The sequence below is a fragment of the Thalassophryne amazonica genome, chromosome 12, assembly GCF_902500255.1.
Source record: "Thalassophryne amazonica chromosome 12, fThaAma1.1, whole genome shotgun sequence".
In the NCBI taxonomy this organism is placed as follows: domain Eukaryota; kingdom Metazoa; phylum Chordata; class Actinopteri; order Batrachoidiformes; family Batrachoididae; genus Thalassophryne; species Thalassophryne amazonica.
The window spans coordinates 80114937-80136017 of record NC_047114.1 but is presented as its reverse complement, the minus strand read 5'-3'; the positions used below and the strand labels follow the sequence as shown (position 1 = coordinate 80136017).

Genomic DNA, 21081 nt, shown 5'->3' with positions numbered 1-21081 from the left:
TGTGTATGTGGAAAAAGTTTTAGATCTTTGAGTTCATCTCATACAAAATGGGAGCAAAACCAAAAGTGTTGCGTTTATATTTTTGTTGAGTGTATATACCCAAAATAATGTATATATAACATATTCATAAAACGATATATGCTCCTGTGTAAATTCAGTGAATTCCATGTAGTGCAGCAGATAAGTGAAACAATCATGCAAATGGTGATAAAAGCATCAAATTCGGCAGAAATACTCCTTATACACTCCTCTTTTGAAAAAAAAAAAAAAAAACGATTGGCCACTTGACTTTTCAATCGGTGGTCAGGTAGGGGTCAGTTGAAGAATTACACAGAAGTCAAAATTAAAAGATGCTCCAATCATATTGAAAAATATTCCACATTATTTGCCTTATCATAAAGATTCCAAAAAGGTATAGTTTGGACTATCTGTGACTGAATTCTATGGAGTTACGGGATTAAAAACAGCAAGAATGGTGACAAAGGTCAGTGTCATTTTGTACAGGGGTCAAAAGTTAAAGTTGCTCCAATTTTGGTAAAAAGTGATGCAAATTATTGGTTGAGCTAATAGGATTAATAAATGGAATAGTGTTGACAGTGATGAATGCTTGGTCTCCAAAGTAAACGTCAAACAAGGTCTACATGGATTGGATTCTATGACGTGACATATGTTACCCCGTAATGTGATAAGTAAGGATGATACATGGTCCAAACTATTCCTTTTTAAAACCGTGCTAACTCAACTAGTAATTTGCATCACCTTTTACCAAAATTGGAGCAACTTTAACTTTTGACCCTGTACGAAATGAAATTGACTTTTGTCCCCATTCTTGCTGTTTTTATCCCATAGAATTCAGTCACAGATATTCCAAACTATACCTTTTTGGAATCTTTATGATCAGGCAAATAATGTGGAATAGTTTTCAATATGACTGGAGCATCTTTTAATTTTGAACTCTGTGTAATTCTTCAATTGATCCCTACCTGACCACCGACTGAAAATTCAAGTGGCCAATCAGTTTTTTTCAAAAGAAGATTGAGTGATATTTCTGCCGAATTTGATGCTTTTATCACCATTTGCAGGATTCCCCTCTAAATATTATCTTATCCGCTGCACTAATGGTAAAGTGCTGAGTGACTGCAGTACGAGTTCTGTGTTTTGCTGCCATCTGTCGGTCAGTGGTGTGAGACTCTTATGTGCACTTAAAAATAAATATATAAATGCATCAATTTGTTGTTTTAAAAAAGAAAAACTGTGAATCCGGTTCAATCAGCGCACTTTATTTTATGCTCATCTGAATAATAATCCGGTCACTTCCTGTGAGATGGGGTTTGTTTTGTCTCCAGAGACCATTAACCTGTTTGTCGGCGCAGGAACTTTCCTCTGTGTGACGTGTCTGTGCAGGCGATGCAGAAGCCGACGTGACTCACCCGAACTGTTCTTGCGTAAAATAAATTGAAGATCAAAGAGGAGAGTAAAGTTACGATTAGCGGAACAGCAGCGGGCTGGAGTTTGGAAACGTCTGGAACAGGATGAGCCGCGCGCGCCTGTGCGTAACCGTCTGTTCCCAGTGACTCTTTCCAGGCTTTTGGCGATGGGCTCCGTCACCTCTGCGCTGACAAGAACGAGGAACGCGTTGGTCAAAGTGGGTTCCCATCCTGAGCAGGACTCGGAACGGAGCCATTCGGCTCCAGAATCGGACCGGGCCAAGAAGCGGAGCGCGCGGTTCCACTCCAATCAGACCGGGAGGCAGAGCTCCAGACAGTCGCTGTCCGAGGTCCTGAGCAGGCACGAGTCAGACGGAGGCAAACAAAACTTCAAGAAAAAGTCTTCTGAGTGTCCACATAGCCGTGAGTTCAACACTTTATACACATCTATATAAAAGAGTAGAATTTAATTATTACGGCATTCTTACATCTTATCATGACACTGAAAAAATGGAACTGTAGGAACAAGTTAAAAAAAGTGCTTCAGTTAGTGAGACTCAATTGAATTAGGTTCTGATTCTCTTTGGGAGTAACGAGAATGGACAGGATTAGGAATGAACATATCAGAGGGACAGCTCAGGTGGGACGGTTTGGAGACAAAGTCAAAGAGGAGAGATTGAGATGGTTTGGACATGTAGGGTATATAGGGAGAAGGATGCTGAGGATGGAGCCACCAAGCAGGAGGAGAAGAGGGGAGGCCAAAGAAGGGGTTTATGGATGTGCTGAGGGAGAACATGCAGGTGGTTGGTGTGACAGAAGAAGATACAGAGGACAGAATGAGATGGAAACAATTGATCTGCTGTGGCAAGGGGAGCAGCCGAATGAAGAAGATAAAGAAGTTAATTCATAGGAAAACTTAATTCACGTAAGTTTTACAGACTGAAAAAACTTGTCTCTTTTTTTCAGTGTACTTGCAATATATATTTCTTGTGGTATTGGTGGTATGAAACTCATATCCCAAGTGGGAGTGGGTATAGACACCCAGTGTTTAGGTGCATGACCAGTAGTCCAACACCCTGAGCAGCTTAGACAGACCCCACTAGTATGTTTTTATATATTTTTTTCCAGCACTTGGAGTGTTAAAGATGTCACAATGGGTGAAAATGTTTGAGGATTTTTTTTTTAAATAAAGAAATGCTTTATTGAACAAAATTTGTTACTTAAAGTATAATTTTACTTCTTTGAGATGAAATGTGTAGGGTATACACAGTCATCTCAATGTGGACTCCAAAAATTATTCCTGTCCTTGTTTATGTCTCTGTTGGATCTCTGGCCAGCCTAGTCTGATGAAAAATTGATAGTAAAATGTATAAAAAATAATAAATAAAAAATCATGCACATTCTTCTTGCATAATGTCAGGATTGTGGATTTTGCTATGTTTTGATGTGTTTATTTCTGTTGTGTTTCTGCTTAGGTTTTTGTATTACTGTGTTCTCTTGTCTGCCACTTGGGTGCTTGGTGGTGGGTGGTTCCCCTTCTGCTTTCCACACCTTGTTCTGGTACTTTCCTGCACACCTGTTTTCTATCACCTGCTCATCACACCCAGTATTTAAGCCTCTCATTTCCCCCACTTCCCCGCCAGATTGTTGCGGTTTATGCCATTGCTTCATTGCCCTGTTCTGTGTGTTTTTTCCTCGACCTGTTTCCTCGCTGTGTATTTCAGACTGCCTGCCTGTTTTTTGGACCACGCATTAGCCTTATGTTTCTGTTACTGTTGCTGATTTTGGACTGTCTCTCTTTGTACCAAACCCTGCTTTTTGTACCAGTAAAACCCTTTAACTGTATCCCTTCTGAGTCTGAGCTTTGCACTTGTGTCCCGCCATTTTGTACCACCAGTCTTGATGCATATTTTTTAGCCAAATTCAGACATATCCCAAGAATTCCTCAGCCAGCAGATTGTGATGATGTCACCAACAACAAGACAAAAAAAAAAAAACACAAAAAAACAAGCAAAAGTTTGGTTTATATTTACCATTGGTATTGTAACCCTAACCTAATCCTAACCTTAATTCTGACATGCATTTTTGAATACTAAATGCCATACACAAACAAAGGTTTGCATGCATAAAAATGTATTAAAACACCATTGCTCTCACAAATACAACAATGACTGCATCTGTCAAATGCACAAAATAGAGTGTTTTGTCAATTTTGTCTTTATGAATATGCAATTTGGAGTTGTCCACCTGAGTTTGCAAACTTCTGGGAGGAAACATGCAAATAGGGGACGTTTGCACATGCAACATGATTTTTCAAGGTCAAAACTAGGGCGTGCTGATTGTGTCTGTATTTTGCAAGTTTAAAAGCTTGGTGGTAATTTACTGTGCTTGAAAGACGACTGTTCGAGTAGCACAGAGACTGCTGCCTACACCTAATAAGGAAAATGGATTCATTGTAAATGTTTGGCATATTCAAAGATTTTAACGGATGATTTCTGGAATAAATATCTGCAAATTCAGTGGGTGGGCCAGATTAAATTTTGGTGCAACTCATGCGCTCAGTACTTCTGCTGGGCATGCATGAAAATGTCTTGTACCGGGAGCCACTCCCACTTGGGACATGACTTTCATACATATACCTACAACCCTAATTCCAGTGAAGTTGGGACGTTGTGTAAAATGTAAATAAAAACAGAATATAATGATATGCAAATCCTCTTCAACCTATATTCAATTGAATACACCACAAAGACAAGATATTTAATGTTGAAACTGATAATATTTATTGTTTTTGTGCAAATATTTGCTCATTTTGAAATGGATGCTTGCAACACCTTTCAAAAAAGTTGGGACAGTGGTATGTTTACCACTGTGTTACATCACTTTTCCTTCTAACAACACTCAATAAGCATTTGTGAACTGAGGACACTAATTGTGAGTGTCATGATTGGGCATAAAAGGAGGATCCCCAAAGGGCTCGGCCATTCACAAGCAAAGATGGGGCGAGGATCACCACTTTGTGAACAACTGCATGAAAAAATAGTCCAACAGTTTAAGAACAGTGTTTCTCAATGTTCAATTGCAAGGAATTTAGGGATTCTATCATCTACAGTCCATAATATAATCAGAAGATTCAGAGAATCTGGAGAACTTTCTACACGTAAGCGGCAAGGCCAAAAACCAACATGAATGCCCGTGACCTTTGATTCCTCAGGTGGCACTGCATTAAAAACCAACATCACTGTGTAAAAGATCTTACCGCGTGGGCTCAGGAACACTTCAGAAAACCATTGTTAGTTAACACAGTTCGTCGCTACATTGACAAGTGCAAGTTAAAACTCTACCATGCAAAGTGAAAGCCATACATGAACAACATCCAGAAACACTGCCGTCTTCTCTGGGCCTGAGCTCATTTGAAATGGACAGAAGCAAAGTGGAAAAGTGTGCTGTGGTCTGATGAGTCCACATTTCAAATTGTTTTTGGAAATCATGGACATCGCGTCCTCTGGACAAAAGAGGAAAAAGACCATCCACATTGTTACCAGCGCAAAGTTCAAAAGCCAGCATCTGTGATGTATGGGGGTGTGTTAGTGCCCACTGCATGGACAATGTACACATCTGTGATAGCACCATCAGTGCTGAAAGGTACATCCAGGTTTTGGAGCAACACATGCTGCCATCCAAGCAACTTCTTTTTCAGGGACGTCCCTGCTTATTTCATCAGGACAATGCCAAGCCACATTCTGCACATTACAACAGCATGGCTTCATAGTAAAAGAGTGCGTGTACTAGACTGGCCTGCTTGCAGTCCAGACCTGTCAACCATTGAAAATGTGCGCCACATTATGAAGTGTAAAATATGACAACGGAGAACAACTGAAGTCGTACATCAAGCAAGAATGGGAAAGAATTCCACCTACAAAGCTTCAACAATTAGTGTCCTCAGTTCCCAAACGCTTATTAAGTGTTGTTAGAAGGAAAGGTGATGTAACACAGTGGTAAACATACCACTGTCCCAGCTTTTTTGAAATGTGTTGCAGGCATCCATTTCAGAATGAGCAAATATTTTCACAAAAACAATATCTTGCCTTTGTGGTGTATTCAATTGATAATAGGTTGAAGATGATTTGCAAATCATTGTATTCTGTTTTTATTTACATTTTACACAACATCCCAACTTCATTGGAATTGGGGTTGTACATCCTATTAAATTTCTCAACAGAGTATTTGGGTGATTCTTTATGTAATTTCCACCACACCATTGCCTTACAATATAAAGTGCCTTGGGGCAACTGTTTGTTGTGATTTGGCGCTATATACATGTGCTCTGATGTCACTGTTTATCTCCATAGAAACTACCCACACAATCTTTCATACAAACTTTGTAAAGGGACATTATTGTTGTGGTGGAAATTACGGCAATAGTATGGGACAAGTACATTTCGTTTAAAAAAATCACAACAGTTGTATGACATTGAATACCCCAATTATGTTTTGATTATTTTACTGATATTTTATTCAGAGATATTTTAAAACATTAGAAAAAACGTTTTTTACTATTCATTTTCATCATTGAAGATCATAAGTCTGGGTGTGGGACAAGCACAAAACGGCAATATTTGCATGTAATGATGCTGAAAAAAGGTGAAAAAGTCATCATAGACTACTAGAACAAATTTCTTAAAACACTTTCATTGTAAAGATAACTATAAAAGTGTGAAATTTCCCCTTTTTTCTTTTTTCATAAAATATGATCAAGGGACATAAAAGTGCCCGTAGTCTAAGAATCACCCATTTATAAACTGCACTCAAAATTTAAAGGAAGTTTATTTCCACACATCATTTGAGTTTTGAGCCCATCAGGTTTGTCTTTAGACAAAGTTAAAAGTTCAAGTTGCATGAACTCATTATTGTTCATTCCCAAAGTTGAGAAGGCCAAACACATTCACAGGTACACGGCTATGTGTTAGAAATCCAATATGGAAGACTGCATATTCTGTTGGAAAACCTATTTATAGCGATATGTGCAATGTCACTGTCCTCCCCCACATGGAGTCTGAATGAAAACACTCATCTTGCCAACAGAAACATTCTAATCAGCACAGCTTTTCTCTAAAAGTTCACTATGGCTTGTTTTGGCAAAAAAACATGACAGCCTACATGGACAATAAATGTTTTTTATTTGTCAACAATCACGGCTCAACCAGCAACTTCAATTTTTTGTTATTACATTGTGGTAGTTCTTGTACCGAAGATTCAAAGTCTGCCTGTGTTCTTCACAATTCCATAGTTAAAACAAACAAACAAATAAAAAAGCAGTACTGTATTTATTTTTTCATTTATTTTTGTTTTATTCTTCCATTTGCATTGTGTTTTGATATGTTAGTAATAAAATTTAATTTCATAATGAAGACATGCATAAAGTCAGCAGTAAATGAACTGACCACTGAAAATTTCAAAAACTGATGCAAGTTTGATGTAAACTCTTAGTGGACCATACTCTCAGCCCAGTCTCACGGTATTAGGTTGTGACACCATCACGACGTAGTAAATTTTCATGATGGGGAAGTCTAATGCAATTCCTAACCCTGACCCTAACCATAGCCCTAACCCAACCGTAAGCCTAAGTCTAATGCCCCACAATGGGTGGGCAGCCCAGTGTCACAGCAGTCTCACAGCAGTCTCACAGCAGTTTCACAGCAGTTTGTAATCTATTATACCCCCATCACACTAGAGGCAAAATGAGCTTGAATCACATCCAAATTAAAATTCGAACTACAATCGAGGAGTGTCAAGGTGCATTCAAAAACGTCGGACAGCATTCTCAGAGCAGTCTAAACAGTCAGGCATGGTGGTGTGGCTGCCTCAACTGTTTTGCACATGTTCAAATCAGTCATGGCGCAGTTGAGATGGAACCACTATTGAACGGCAGTCTAAGTGCCATCTGACCGCAGTCTGACTGCATTCTAATCAATCGGATGGTGCGAAAACGGCATTCGTGACATTATGATCACGTCGGGGGGACGTTCGGCATGAAACATCTCCCAAATGTGCATGGATGCACCACGAGTGCTCCTCTAGTGCTGCTGGATTTATATTCTGCCAAACTGCAATTGGATCACAATCATACAGCTTGTAAGTGCATTCTCCAGGTACTCTTACTGTGTTCCGCGTACATTTGTACTGCGTTCGGAGGCTTGTGTGCGTGGCACATGCATAAATCAGTTGGGGTGGGTCAGAGCGCAGTCTAGGTGTTCGGACTGCTGTCCTATGCAATTCTTATTCCCTAACAGATGTAGAATGCTTTTTTTTTTGACATTCTGCCTGATTCGTTTTGGCTCGTGCTCATTCATGCTGAGTGTGATGGAGGTATTCGACTGTGATACCATCACGAAATTAGATTGTGATATCCTCATGAAAATCTAATACATCTTGTGAGGGCATCGTGATCTAATAGATTCGATCGACTTTTTGTGAATATTCTTCAGGTGTCATTAACGTAACCAACAATTACAATTACTGGTGTCATTTTGATGCCATTTTGAGCATACAGTGAATTTTTTCAACTCTCGGGGCAGCTGCTTTCATTGAATTCTTCCAAAAGTAATAATAATAATAACAATAATAATGAAGATTTCCCACAAACAGTGCAATCAGCAATCAGTGGCTTGATTGCTGGCAGTATTTAAATATGACTGGGGATGTAAAAATCAACCATTATTATTATTATTATTATTATTATTATTATTATTATTATTATTATTATTATTATTATTATTATTATTTTTATTATTATTATTATTTTGTACATGGGGTGACATCAAACACTGAAAATAGTTAGCATGATTTAAATATGTGCATCAGTTGTGCATGATCACAATGTGTCTGAATAACAGAAAATATTCTTATGCATCTCAATTAGAAACACAAGAATATTCTGTTATTCAGACACATTCTGATCATGCACAACTGATTCACATATTGAAATCATGTAAATCCAACAGATTGTTTTTCAGTGAGGTTCATTATGTATGTCAGAGGACCATATGCTTGTTCCCCCACCTGAAGAATAAGCACCATGTTCTTCATTCTCATTACCACTGCTAAGGTGCTCTTGAGCAAGGTTCTTAATTCCAAAACTGTTGCTATAACTGAGATTCAGATGGGAAAATGTTATCGTCCAAATGCAGTTAGTTTATTTTTTCTCAGAGATAACATTGGCTCAAATTAGGTTAGCAAGTTATATGAGTGGAACATGTTGGGTTTTTTTTTTTTACATATACCGGCCAACCACTGATGATAGGAAACTAATTTTCCCATAATGCTTTTTGGCATGTGTGTCTGTAAAACGCTACAACCTTCAAAATTAGTGCATTACTTTAAAACTAAAACATATAGCTGATATTTTCACTTTGTAAAACGACAGAGATGACATTAATTTCAATAACTTGTCCAGAATTAGTTTGTTTAAAATTTAACCATAAGTCAAAACTGTCTTGCTGTGCATGACTCGTGATATGTCTGCAAGTCTGTATGGTGTAAAAATAAGTGTTTTTTTTTTGTTTTTTTTTTTTTTGCTTTGCTTTGCTTTGCTTCCTTTCTCTTTGATCACCAGGTCTCTTTTGCTAAGAAAAGGCTGATCTGAGACAGAAGCGCTGATATGTTGTTTTGTCAGTAGCTGCCAGTGTACTGAAGTCATTACTAAAAGTTATCAGTTTAGCTTTTAGCTGTAACTTCCGCAAATTTTTTTAGGGGTTTATCAGTTTAGCTTTACAAAAGTTAACTTTTCAGTTAGCGGATTAAAGGTTATCAAAGGTAACTTTCTGGTTAGCTGTGCCCGCCACTGGCAGTCAGTTACCATGGGCTTTTACACTTTTTAAACTTTTTAAACAGTGTACAACTAATGTGTCACACCCAGACTAATTACATTCGCCAAGGACATAATAAAATTATTGGCGTTTATTCATTGTCTGTCTGTCTTTTAGCAAGATTACATAAAAGCTACTGCACAAATTTTGACAGAATTTTCACCACAGACAAATATTGGGCCATGGGAGGCTCCATTCAGTTTTGGGGGTGATCTGGATCGGAATTCTGGATGAAGATTTTGCTTTATATAGACTTTGAAGGATTACATCAAAACTACTTCATGGATTCTCACCAAATTTGCACCATAGATACAGTAGATATTAGGACATGGAAGATTCCACTGAATTTTGGAGGTGATCCAGATCTGGATTTGGAGTCTGGCTCAGGAGTTCACTTTATAGCAGCAACTTGTTCCAGAAAGGGCCAAGAGGGTGCAGGTTTTCTTTGCAGCCACTGACTCCACCAGGTGATTTCACTGATTAACTGATTCCATCTGCTCAAAGTGATATTAATCAGTGAAATCACCTGGTGGAGTCAGTGGCTGCAAAGAAAACCTGCACCCTCTTGGCCCTTTCTGGAACAAGTTGCCCACCCCTGCTTTATAGGCTTTTAAGGATTACGTCAAAACTACTCCACAGATTTAGATGAAATTTTCACCACAGATAGATATTAGTCCATGGAAGACTCTGTTAAATGTTGAAGTGGATCAGGATCAAGATCCTGATTCTGGATCATTTCTTATATTCTCGCCTTTTTGAGGATCATCTCAAATCTGCTTGATGAATCTTGACAAAATTTACATCACATGTGGCTGTTGTACAAAGGAAGACCCTGTTAGTGTTGGATGTTGGGAGTGATCTGGATCAATATACAGGTTCTGCAGCAGAAACATACGGCATCACGATGTAAAACCAAGATCGGGAAGACACTATTTTTGTTTCAGCTTGTGAATTAAATATCAGATTGCAACATTTTGATCAGTCGGCTCATTCTGGATCAGTATGTAATTATTGCATTATGTTGTGGAATCTGGATCCAGGTAAATTCCGGGTCATGATGTGAATCACATATCTGTTGTTTTGAGTCCTCGTCAACCCTTGGTGGACATCAGAAATCTTAGATTGCTCTTGTTTGTTTGTTTTTTGGTTGTTGTTTGTTGTTGTTTGTTTTAGTTTGTTGGGCTGACTTGTTTTATTAAGTAAATAATTTTATTCTATCTTATAATTCTTTTTGTATGCTGAGATAGGTTCCCCCCTTCCCCAAGCAGTATGACAAGGAGAGATGGATAAATAATTGGAGAATGTTGCCATATCTGTTTGTTGAGAAAACTAAAATGGCGCAGCAGGTTACCCATGATACACAAGGTTGAGGGTTTGATTCCTGCCAGCTCATGTCTGTCAGAGTATCCCTGAGAAAGAAATTGAATGCCAAATTACTGTCAGTGCTAAACTGGTAGGAAATTACCAACAATTCCTGAGAGTTAGGCATGAAAAAAATCTACAACAATTTATTATTTTTCCAACACAGCATTTCAAGTTCACTGAACTTATAATTTTAAGTTCCTTTGAATAGTATTTCGAATTTTAAATTCGTCAAACCTAACATGTCATTTGAGTAAACATGTTTATTTAAGATGATCTAACAAAAGCCTCTTAAAATGAAAAAAAAAAACTCAAAACCCTGTACAGGTTTTTTTTTTAATTATTATTTTAAGTTTACACAAGTTGTTCCTTTTTTTTTTTCTTTTTTATTTTACAGTGAGTTCAGCTAATATGAATGCAGCTGATTCTTTTACTTTGTATGACACTTTTTCTGTGGTTCACTGCTCACATTTATATGCAGATGAGAAGGACTTCAGAGGACTGGTGGAAAAAAATAAAAGGCACTCACTGAATGAATGTTCATTCTCTTTGAAGAGCAGCCTCAATGCAACATATCTCCACTAGCGAAGCAGCTTTTTGATCTTGGAGAAAGGCCCCCAGAATGAAAATAGACCTATTCTGACAAATGTGTCTGTAAAAATGCAGTTTTGCAGGATGAACAGCATAGAGGTCCAGTGCTTTTGTACAGAAACTCCATGTGATGTATGAATTTTTACTTCTCATATATGTATGTTGTCTTATTATTATGTTAATCTGAAGCTGACGCGGTTCCTTTAGTTCACCCAGTAGCTGTCCCAGTGGAACAGGTGTCCCACTGGCTCACTCCTAAAATACCATCTGTACATGATGTTTCCATGGCTGTATGACAGCGTAGACTCCACTTTGATTTTCCTTCCTAGTCCCAAGTGGTGGTTGTGAATGTTTTGGAGTCCCCTCCCTGCCTCTGTGCTGACGGTACACTTATTTGTTTCACAACGCTGTGCTGTGTATCAGACTTCATCAGTTTGGGTCCCTCCGTTGTTAGACAGTCCGCATGGTGTGAAGATGTCCACGAACACGAAAACCTTTGTTGTGTTGCTAAACGGAAATCAGTGTGACATTAGAATCACCTTATGTCATGTTGGTTCTTATCTGAGCTGCTGTAGGGAATACGGCTTCCTTTAGTTCAGTGTTTCCCAATCCGGGGCCTTGTTTCATAAAGACGTCTAATCTTTTAGTCTACTAAACTTACTTATTCTGCAAGGTTTAATCGCCCAATATTAGCAGCCTAATCTGCGCTTCACATCAACAGCTAAACTTGTAGATCCATCTAACATTATTCAACGATATTCACAGGCATAAGCAGCCTTGCAAGTGCCCTTGCCAAGAAACACTTCCAATTTTGTTTACTTCCGGGTTGGCCAAGTCCACCGAACCAGAGGAGAAGCGCTCTCGGCCTCAGCATCCATAAAGATCTCCAATGGATTATTCCGGTCCCAGAACACCCGCTCTGGCCCCAAGGCTCTCGATCCTTCCTGCTCCATCAATTGGTGGTACACGATAGCCACCATGTTTTAGGTAAGACACTGAAGTTTTGTTGACTAAAATATGATTAACCTCCTCTGTAGCATACTAAAAACTTTAGTCGGCTAACAAGAAACTTTAACCAACTAAGCGCTTTATGCAATGACTAACGTCAAAAGATTAGTCGACTAAGTGAGTCTAGTCGACTAAACAAGATTAGATCTCTGTATGAAACCGGGCCCTGGTCCTTGGGACCCATAGCACTCAGGGCCATTTTATTAGGTACACTTGTTCAATTGCTTGTTAACACAAATAGCTAGCCAATCACATGGCAGCAACTCAATGCATTCAGGCATCTAGACATGGTGAAGATGACTTGCTGAAGTTCAAACTGAGCATCAGAATTGGGAAGAAAGGAGATTTAAGTTACTTTGAATGTGGCATGGTTGTTGGTGGCAGACAGTCTGTTCTGAGTATTTCAGAAACTGCTGAAACTGTCTGTCTTAGGCCTCCTGCTTTTCTCCCTTTATATAACACCCCTTGGGCACAAATTGCTGTGTTTTGAGATTACCTTTCACTGCTACGCTGATGATACTCAGTTATACATGTCAATAACTGCTGGTAATCTCATCCATATAAAATCCTTAGAAGATTGCCTTGCATCAGTGAGAAGCTGGATGTCTGGTAGCTTCCTTCTTTTAAACTCTGATAAGACTGAAATGATGGTTCTTGGTCCAGTGAGACATCGGCACCAATTTGACCAGTTAACGCTTAGCCTAGGCTTGTGTGTTATACATCAAACTGACAAAGTGAGGAACCTTGTTCACAGACTGGCACCTCCCTACTTAGCTGACCTAATTAAACCCTACGTACCGGCCTGGGCTTTGCGTTCTCAGGGTGCAGTACTACTTTGTGTCCGTAGGGTGAATAAAAAGTCTGTGGGTGACAGAGCTTTCTCTAATCATGCCCCTGTTCTGTGGAATGATCTCCCTGCGTCAATAAAACAGTCAGATTCTGTAGAGACTTTCAAGTCCAGACTTAAGACACACTGATTTTCCCTTTCATATGGCTAGCATATTGGCATAGTATGTTTCTATGCTTTTTACTAATTTAAATTCATTTTATTAGGAAACAGAGCAGGCCACGACCTCCATTTTATCTAAATTCTGGGCCTTTTAGTGAAGCTTAGGGTTAGTGGCCGGCGATCACCTTAGTATTTCTTCTGTTTTTCTTGTTGCTTAATGCTGACAAATTATACTGTACTTGTTGTCTTTCTGATGCCTGATTCTGTTTTTTTTTTCTATCTGTTGGAGGTGCGGCTCCATCCAGAGATGGGTGTGGTATCTGTTTCTGTAACCCTCCTGTCCTGTGCACCGGAAAGATTTGCTGTATATTAATTTGTGAATTTTTTTTGTAAATTGGGTCCGTAGCATGGCCCAAGCAGAGGGTCATGCCTTTGAGTCTGGTCTGCTTGAGGTTTCTTCCTCAAATCCTTTCCTTACCACTGTCACCTGTGTACTTGCTCTAGGGGTTGGTAATATTAGACCTTACTTGTGTGAAGCGCCTTGAGACAACTTTGTTGTGATTAGGCGCTATATGAATAAAAATAAATTGAAATTGAAACTGCCCATCTACTGGGATTTTCATACACAGCCATTTTTAGGGTTTACAGAGAATGATCCAAAAAAATAGAAAATACCCAATGAGCGGCCAACCCTGCATTACCGATTTCCCCGTCTTCCCTCCCATCCCCGCATTACCGATTTCTTCGTATTTCCTCCCAACCCTGCATTATTGATTTTCTCGTCTGTCCTCCCAACCCTGCATGCTCCCAACCCTGCATGACTGATTTCCTCATCTTTCCTCCCAACCCTGCATTACGGATTTCCTCTTCTTTCTTCCCAACCCTGCGTTACCGATTTCCTCATCTGTCCTCCCAACCCTGCCATTCCGATTTTCTCGTCTTTCCTCCCAACCCTGCATTACCGATTTCCTCATCTTTGTTCCCAGCCATGCATTACCGATTTTGTCGTCTGTCCTCCCAACCCTGTATTACCGATTTACTCATCTTTCTTCCCAACCCTGCATTTTTAATTTCCTCCTCTTTCCTCCTAACCCTGCATTTCTGATTTCCTCGTCTGTCCTCCCAACCCCGCATTACAGATTTCCTCATCTTTCTTCCCAACGCTGCATTACAGATTTCCTCATCTTTCTTCCCACCCCTGCATTACCGATTTTGTTGTCTGTCCTCCCAACCCTGCATTACCCATTTCCTCGTCTTTCTTCCCAACCCCACATTACTAATTTCCTCATCTTTCCTCCCAACTCTGCATTACTGATTTCTTCGTCTTTCTTCCCAACCCTGCATTATTATTTTCCTTGTCTTTCTTCCCATCCCTGCATTACCAATTTCCTTGTGTTTTCTCCCATCTCTGCATTACCGATTTCCTTATCTTGCAAATGTGTCGATGCTCAATTCTGATGAAATTTTTTGTTATATTTTGCTAACCTCTCCAATTGTGTTATTAGGTAGGTAGACTAACTAGTACAAGGAGAAGTAAGCACTATCTAGGCCCTGATACCGATGTTTGCACCCCCATGCTTCACAGTAGGTATGGTGTTCTTGGAATGCAACTCAGCATTTGTCTTCCTCCAAACATGATGAGTTGAGTTTTTACTAAAAAGTTCTATTTTGGTTTCATCTGACCACATGATATTCTCCCAATCCTCTTCTCTCTGCATAGTGTGTAGCCTTTGTTACTTTGGTCCCAGCTCTCTGAAGGCCATTCATCAGGTCCCTCTGTGTAGTTCTGGGATTTTTGCTCACCGTTTTCCTGATCATTTTGAACCCATGGGATGAGATCTTGCGTGGAGCCCCAGATCGAGGCAGATTATCAATGGTCTTGTATGTCTTCCATTTTCTTACAATTGCTCCCACAGTTGATTTATTCACACCAACCTGCGTGACTATTGTAGATTAATTCTTCCCAGCCTGGTGCAGGTCTACAATTTTCTTCCTGGTGTCCTTCAACAGCTCTTTGGTCTTGGCCATGGTTGAGTTTGGAGTCTGACTATTTGAGGCTGTGGATAGGTGTCTTTTATACAGGTAATGAGTTCAAACAGGTGCCATTAATACAGGTAACAGGTGGAGGACAGAAGAGCTTCTTAAAGAAGAAGTTACAGGTCTGTGAGAGCCAGAAATCTTGCTTGTTTGTGGGTGACCAAATATCTGTTTTCCAACATAGTTTACAAATAAATTCTTTAAAAATCCGACAATGTGATTTCCTGGATTTTCTCATTTTGTCTCTGATAGTTGAAGTGTACCTTTGATGAAAATTACAGACCTCTCTCATCTTTCTAAGTAAGAGAACTTGCACAATCAGGGGCTGACTAAATACTTTTTGGCCCTACTGTACATATTGGTAGTCCAACTTCTTATCCCGTTGAAGTAGCTGCTATAACTAACCTTATGACGCATTTTAATCACATTCTTGAACACCTGCTTGATAATGACTTCTTCAACTCTGCTGCAGTGATCCTGGCCACCAAAACATCTCTTCAGCAGTTCTTACAATTTTTTTCCCCCATGATGTGTCACAAATGTTGGCATTCAAAAGAAAGATTTAACTTTGTCTTTGTTAGATTTGTTTCAGCAACCTGCAGCTGCACAGAAACCTACCATGGAGAAATTCATCCAACCTGATGCAGTGCTGTTGGCATTCTTACCCAACAGGGCTCCAGAGACGTTGATGGGCAGGATGATGCCGTCAACTTCTTTTCAACTGAGTGAAATCACATCATGAAAAAAAAAATGACAAGTTGCAATATACACTCGCCTCCTTCATTCAATCCAAATACACACGTCCTTCATCTGTGACATCATACAGGAAGGTTCTATGTTCTGCCTGTCTATGCATTTCATTGCATGCATGCTTCTGTGGACACTATGCCTTTGTTGTCAGCTTATTTGCAAGCATAGAGACTCAACCTTTGTGTCAATTTTGTGCAATCTGCATGAGGACAAAGCTATCGTTCTGGGATTTAAATGATGTAGAATGTTTTCTACAGCTGTATGAGATGATTTTTGCCCTGTGCAGACTCTGGAACATCAATATTGTTGAAGGGCCTCTTGCGCTCATCTGAGTGCTCCAACGAGTCGGGCGGTCAGTTGTAAATATAGCCGGCTGCACAGAGCCTTTATTAATAGCGACTTTGAAGAGCTACAATTATTCTGCTGTTGATTACGTTACTGACACAACAGCTCGGTCAGATTGAGACAGGTGTTTAGTGTGTGTCTATATATATATATATATATATATATTTGCTGAAGGCTGAGCTGGCCCTTGCTATCCTGCATGAGACTTCCTCATCAGTTGTGACCAATCAGGAGACAGTGCTACCAAGGTAGATGAAATTTTCTGCCATTACAAGCTCCTGCCCATTGGCTGTAATAAAGGGCTCTATCTAGGGGCTCCGGGTGCTGGTTGGTACATAACCTTAGTCTTTTTTGTACTTAATGTAAGACAGAAATCATCACCCGCCCCTTTGTGAACAGGTCCACTGACTGGGTGCTACTATTAAGATCACAGTCGTCTGCAAAGAGAACGTCACGTATGATCTGCTCCTTGTTTTTTGCCTGCAGCCTATGCAAGTTGAACAGCTTACCATCAGTTCTGTATCTTATGCCAACTTCATTGTCACCATCATTGAAAGCATCTGTTTGCACAGCTACAAGCATTAAGCTGAAAAGAGTTGGGGCCAGTACTCAGCCTTGCTTGATATCATTTGTGACAGGAAGTGATCCTAAGCCCTCTCCATCATCCTCCTGCATGCCGTCATGGAATTCTTGTAACAGGGAGATGAACTTTGACACAATTTTCCACAGTCCTTCTCTGCAGATAGTATTGATGGCTTTGGTGAGATCCTGTCGTGGTTCGTCTTTAGTCTTCTCGGGATGTCGTCTTTTAGATAACACAAACTAATTGCAAGTGATATGCTAGAAAAGGACACAACACTTAAGCCTTAAGCAAGATAAAATGCACAGAGTTTTTAAGTTTATTTAAGCCTTCGACACAGAGCTTAGACAAACTGAGTCCTCTAGAGAGACTGAATATGTGACAACCGCGCTCATCTATTTATTGGAGACCCGCGGGCATCGCTCCTCCTTCGACTTTTTTATTTATTTCATTCCCAAGACATGGTTTTCTATTGGAAGCGTCCTCTAGTGAACCCTAAGCAGGTGTTAGGCCATTATTTCAATGTGACAAACGCTCCCATTAAAACGTGAAGGATTTACAACTGATTTTTTTAAAAGACCTTCAGCCACAGGTGCAGCTGGCCTGAGGCCCCCCGCACGTGGCCTCAGCCACAGGTGCAGCTGGCCCGAGGCCCCTCGCACGTGGCCTGCGGGAAAGCACCTAAAAGGCCTTGGAAAGCCCCTGACAGACTGAATGACTAATAGAGCCCTTTTGTTTTGGGTTGAACACCTGCTAGTTCAGCCAGAGGACATACAGTTCAGATCAGGACACTTGATAGTTCATCACAGTTCAAATATAGACCTAAAAATTCTTCTACAGTCCCTCCTCTGGGACTCGAAAGAGTCCCATTACATCAACTATACTCTTGGGTTGTTTACTGACAAGACATCTTCATTTGTGCATTGCAATAATAAAAAAGAAAAACACATCACTCGACTTACTGATAACTCTGGTGAGGATATGAATATCAGTGATACTTCACACGGTAAATATATTGAAGTGCAGGTGAACCTACATACTAAGGCACAAGGTGATCAATTAGCTGGATTATATCAACGCAAGGTGACATTCAAACATTGAGTTTTGGTGTAATTCAAGGCACTTAAAATGGCCACATAAAACAAGTTACAGCAACCTCTTAATCATGGCAAAGGAAAGGCTTTACATTGACATCAGTGCAACCAATCATCTTCTGGCATCTATTGTCTCACTCAACCAGAGGCTCCAACCCATTATACTTGGTTCTACATATTATTTTGTTAAAGCGTCACACATTTATTATTTAAATGCATCAAATAACCCCTACGTTACCACTATTTAGTCAACCAATCAAGAAACTATTCTAAGGTTAGCGCAGCTATGTCTAGTTAAATGATAAACACCATAAATGGTTTCCCTTCATGTCCGTCCTTAAGTCATTTGCCTTAGTCAATCATATAATGGTTTTCATTATAGGCCATTTCTCAACATTCTCCACTTTGTTTTTCTTCTTTTTCAGCTTGTTTTCTAATGCCCTTTTTGGCCAGACGCCAAATTTAGGCAATGCATGTCTCTTGAGGCATGCTATAATTTAAGAAAAAGGGGTCCCTATGGTGCATCTTTACTACTAAATCTCCAAACACGCCGTGTAAGGGTCCCCTTTTTATAACTTTGCAATGTGATATCTATGTGTATGCATTTAGCTTTATCTGTGTTACGCAGATGATGGTAAGGACAGACATTTACCCAACCTTCGTTACTAACATATATCCTTCTTTGTTTTTATTTACACTCAAATTTCTGAAACCAGTCCGCAATTCAAACTCAAGAACCAAGATCATAGTCCGTGTTCAGTGCCATTACGTCAGTCCGCGCTCCTCAGCATTTACTCAGCGTCTGAAGTTTTGGGAGAAGTTGGGGAATATGGGGAGGTTGGCCTTTCAGGGGTAGTGGGGGAAGGATCAGGAATTCTGGCTTTCAGACAGTCGTGCAGTTCTCTGATGGATCTTTCCAGCTCCTTGTGCTGCTTGGCCAGGTTGTACAGGGCCCCCAGAGAATTCTTGCCCACATTCAGGGTGGTGGTGGCCAGCCCTAGCTGTTCCCTTTCCATATGCTCCATCATGCTGGCTAGCATGTCCATACTAGACTGAAGACCACACAGTTGAGTATGGAGGCCCTCCTGAGCACAAGAGATGTTGGCATTGTCACGGTGTATCCTTAACAGGTATGCAGCTGTCTGACTCAGTTGTGGCATGATTTCCTCAAATAGCCCATGGGGAATGTGATTTGTGAGAGGCAGGAGCTGCTCCAAGGTTTTTGGAACAGACTCTTGTGGAAGACGAAGCTCTCGAACCAAGATTGCCATGTCCAGTGGGGTGACCATGACCAGATTAAGGTTGTGCAGTCCAGGGGACAGGAAGTACAAGGGGGAAGGCATTTCGTGTGTGGGGGGAGTATTGTTGATGTCACACAGGCAAGTGGTTGGGACACTCTGGGCATTTAGCAGCCTGTACAAAGCTCCCCTCTGTCCTGGTGGGTGAGTTCGGCTAAGGTCCACCCCTGCTGATCCTCCTCCAGAAGCACTGGGCTGATCAGAATATCTCTCCTGCCTTGGGGGTGGAAAGCTGGGGACAGGTCCTAGCAGTGAATTGGGTCTAGGATGCACTCGGGCAGTTGCTGCATATGGCCGACCTTGGCTGCCTCCCCTGGAGGGTATCGTTGCCACTGGCACATGTGACTGTCTCCATGGCATCTGCGGAAGGGGTGTGTTCCTGAGTCCAAAGGGTCCTTCAGGTGATGGTGGAGTCCTCGGGCCGACTCTTGCTGCAGGCAGATTCTGTGAAGCCATCATCGCCAGGTGCTGGAACGATGAAGATCCTTCTGTTGCCAACTGGTTTAGCTGCTGGATGGAAGGCGGCTGTGGCGACCAATCATGTCTCGACCATCCCTCCTGTATATCCTCTTCTCCAAACAGTTCTGAGAGTCCAATCAGACTTGATAGAGGCAGATCAGGCATAGGTCCCTGATCAGGGGAGTCTGGTCTCTCAGCCATACTCCTGTGTCCTAGTAATATACATATACGTTCATTATTACAGCTCCATGTCATTCTTTCAGATATTGTCTATCCTATCCCTCATTTTTGTGGGTGCATGTGTGTGAATGTAAATGTGCGTGCATGTCTTCTTCCTCGTCTACAATATCACCAAACACGGTCCATCCCAGTCCTCCCTATCTGGGGTGTACGCCACAATATTAGGGAGCTGGGGGCTGTCGGGGAGGATAATTGGTATTTCATCCATTTCCATATATTCTGGTTCTCTGTCTGTTTCGTTTGTGCTTTCTTCCAGGGCTCGGATGACTAACAGTGGGAGCTGTCCTACTGTGGATGAAATCAATTTACTGACCAGAAATTTTATCAAGGGAATACCACAACATATTACCAGCAAGACCGCCACCCCTGTTAGTGCCAAGACTACACCTATCTGGTATAACCAGTCTTTCCATGATATCCACCCTCTCCTTAGAGCCCCAAACAGTGAAAACAGTGGGCCAATATTCATTCCATTCCCTACAATGTATCCAGAATCGTCAGTTTCATTTCTCCCTCCTATGGAGTTACTTAACAGTTCCTGTTGCATCTCTTCAAGTGTGATTAAGAGCTCTGTAAAATTTCCGTCTTCCCCTGTACGCATGGGAATAACTGTGCAACATTCGGTGGCTTTGATCATAATACAAACTCCTTGTTCATCAGCCATCATCATCTCGATAGCTAATCTATTTTGCATTGTCATTAGCGAGGTGGCGTGCAGTTGTTCGGTTAAGGCTCCTACTGCTGCCAATGTCCAATTCAAATATCTTTGTTCGATTATACCACAAGTAATTAATCCACTGAACCTCCTGGAACCTAGAACGGATTTTTGGAGTAACCCCGAACAGAGCCAATGCCCATCCCCATTTATCCGCGTCTTCATCTGCTTTAACTCTGCTACTGTCTATGGCTTCTAACTGTCGGGGTATCCCTTCTGGTATCCCGTTTCTTACTGTGACGTTGTAGTCTGTTTTAAGTGTCATTATTCCTCTTTTCTTACAAAGTTTCTGTGGCATGGGTTGTATTGCATTTGGCATTTCAATTACTGTTATAGCTCCTGTGAGCATCACAGGAGC

At 40.7% G+C, this 21081-nt stretch overlaps 1 protein-coding gene and 1 long non-coding RNA gene across 4 annotated transcripts in view; one reads left to right on the top strand and one right to left on the bottom strand.

Moving 5' to 3' along the window:
- The first annotated feature begins 1460 nt into the window (after nucleotides 1-1460).
- The window catches only part of LOC117521436 (calcium/calmodulin-dependent 3',5'-cyclic nucleotide phosphodiesterase 1C-like), a 303704-nt gene continuing 284083 nt past the window's right edge, over nucleotides 1461-21081 (top strand). For all 3 annotated transcript variants that reach the window (XM_034182731.1, XM_034182730.1, XM_034182732.1), the window contains exon 1: nucleotides 1461-1850. In XM_034182731.1, the coding sequence (XP_034038622.1) occupies nucleotides 1595-1850 (256 nt within the window). In that variant the 5' untranslated portion in view covers nucleotides 1461-1594. The remainder of the gene's footprint in view (nucleotides 1851-21081) is intronic.
- LOC117521437 lies at nucleotides 3651-20292 on the bottom strand. Its single transcript, XR_004563940.1, has 3 exons — nucleotides 20281-20292; nucleotides 15189-15194; nucleotides 3651-3762 (listed from the first exon to the last, which is right to left on the bottom strand). It is a non-coding gene; the product is annotated as an uncharacterized LOC117521437 (long non-coding RNA).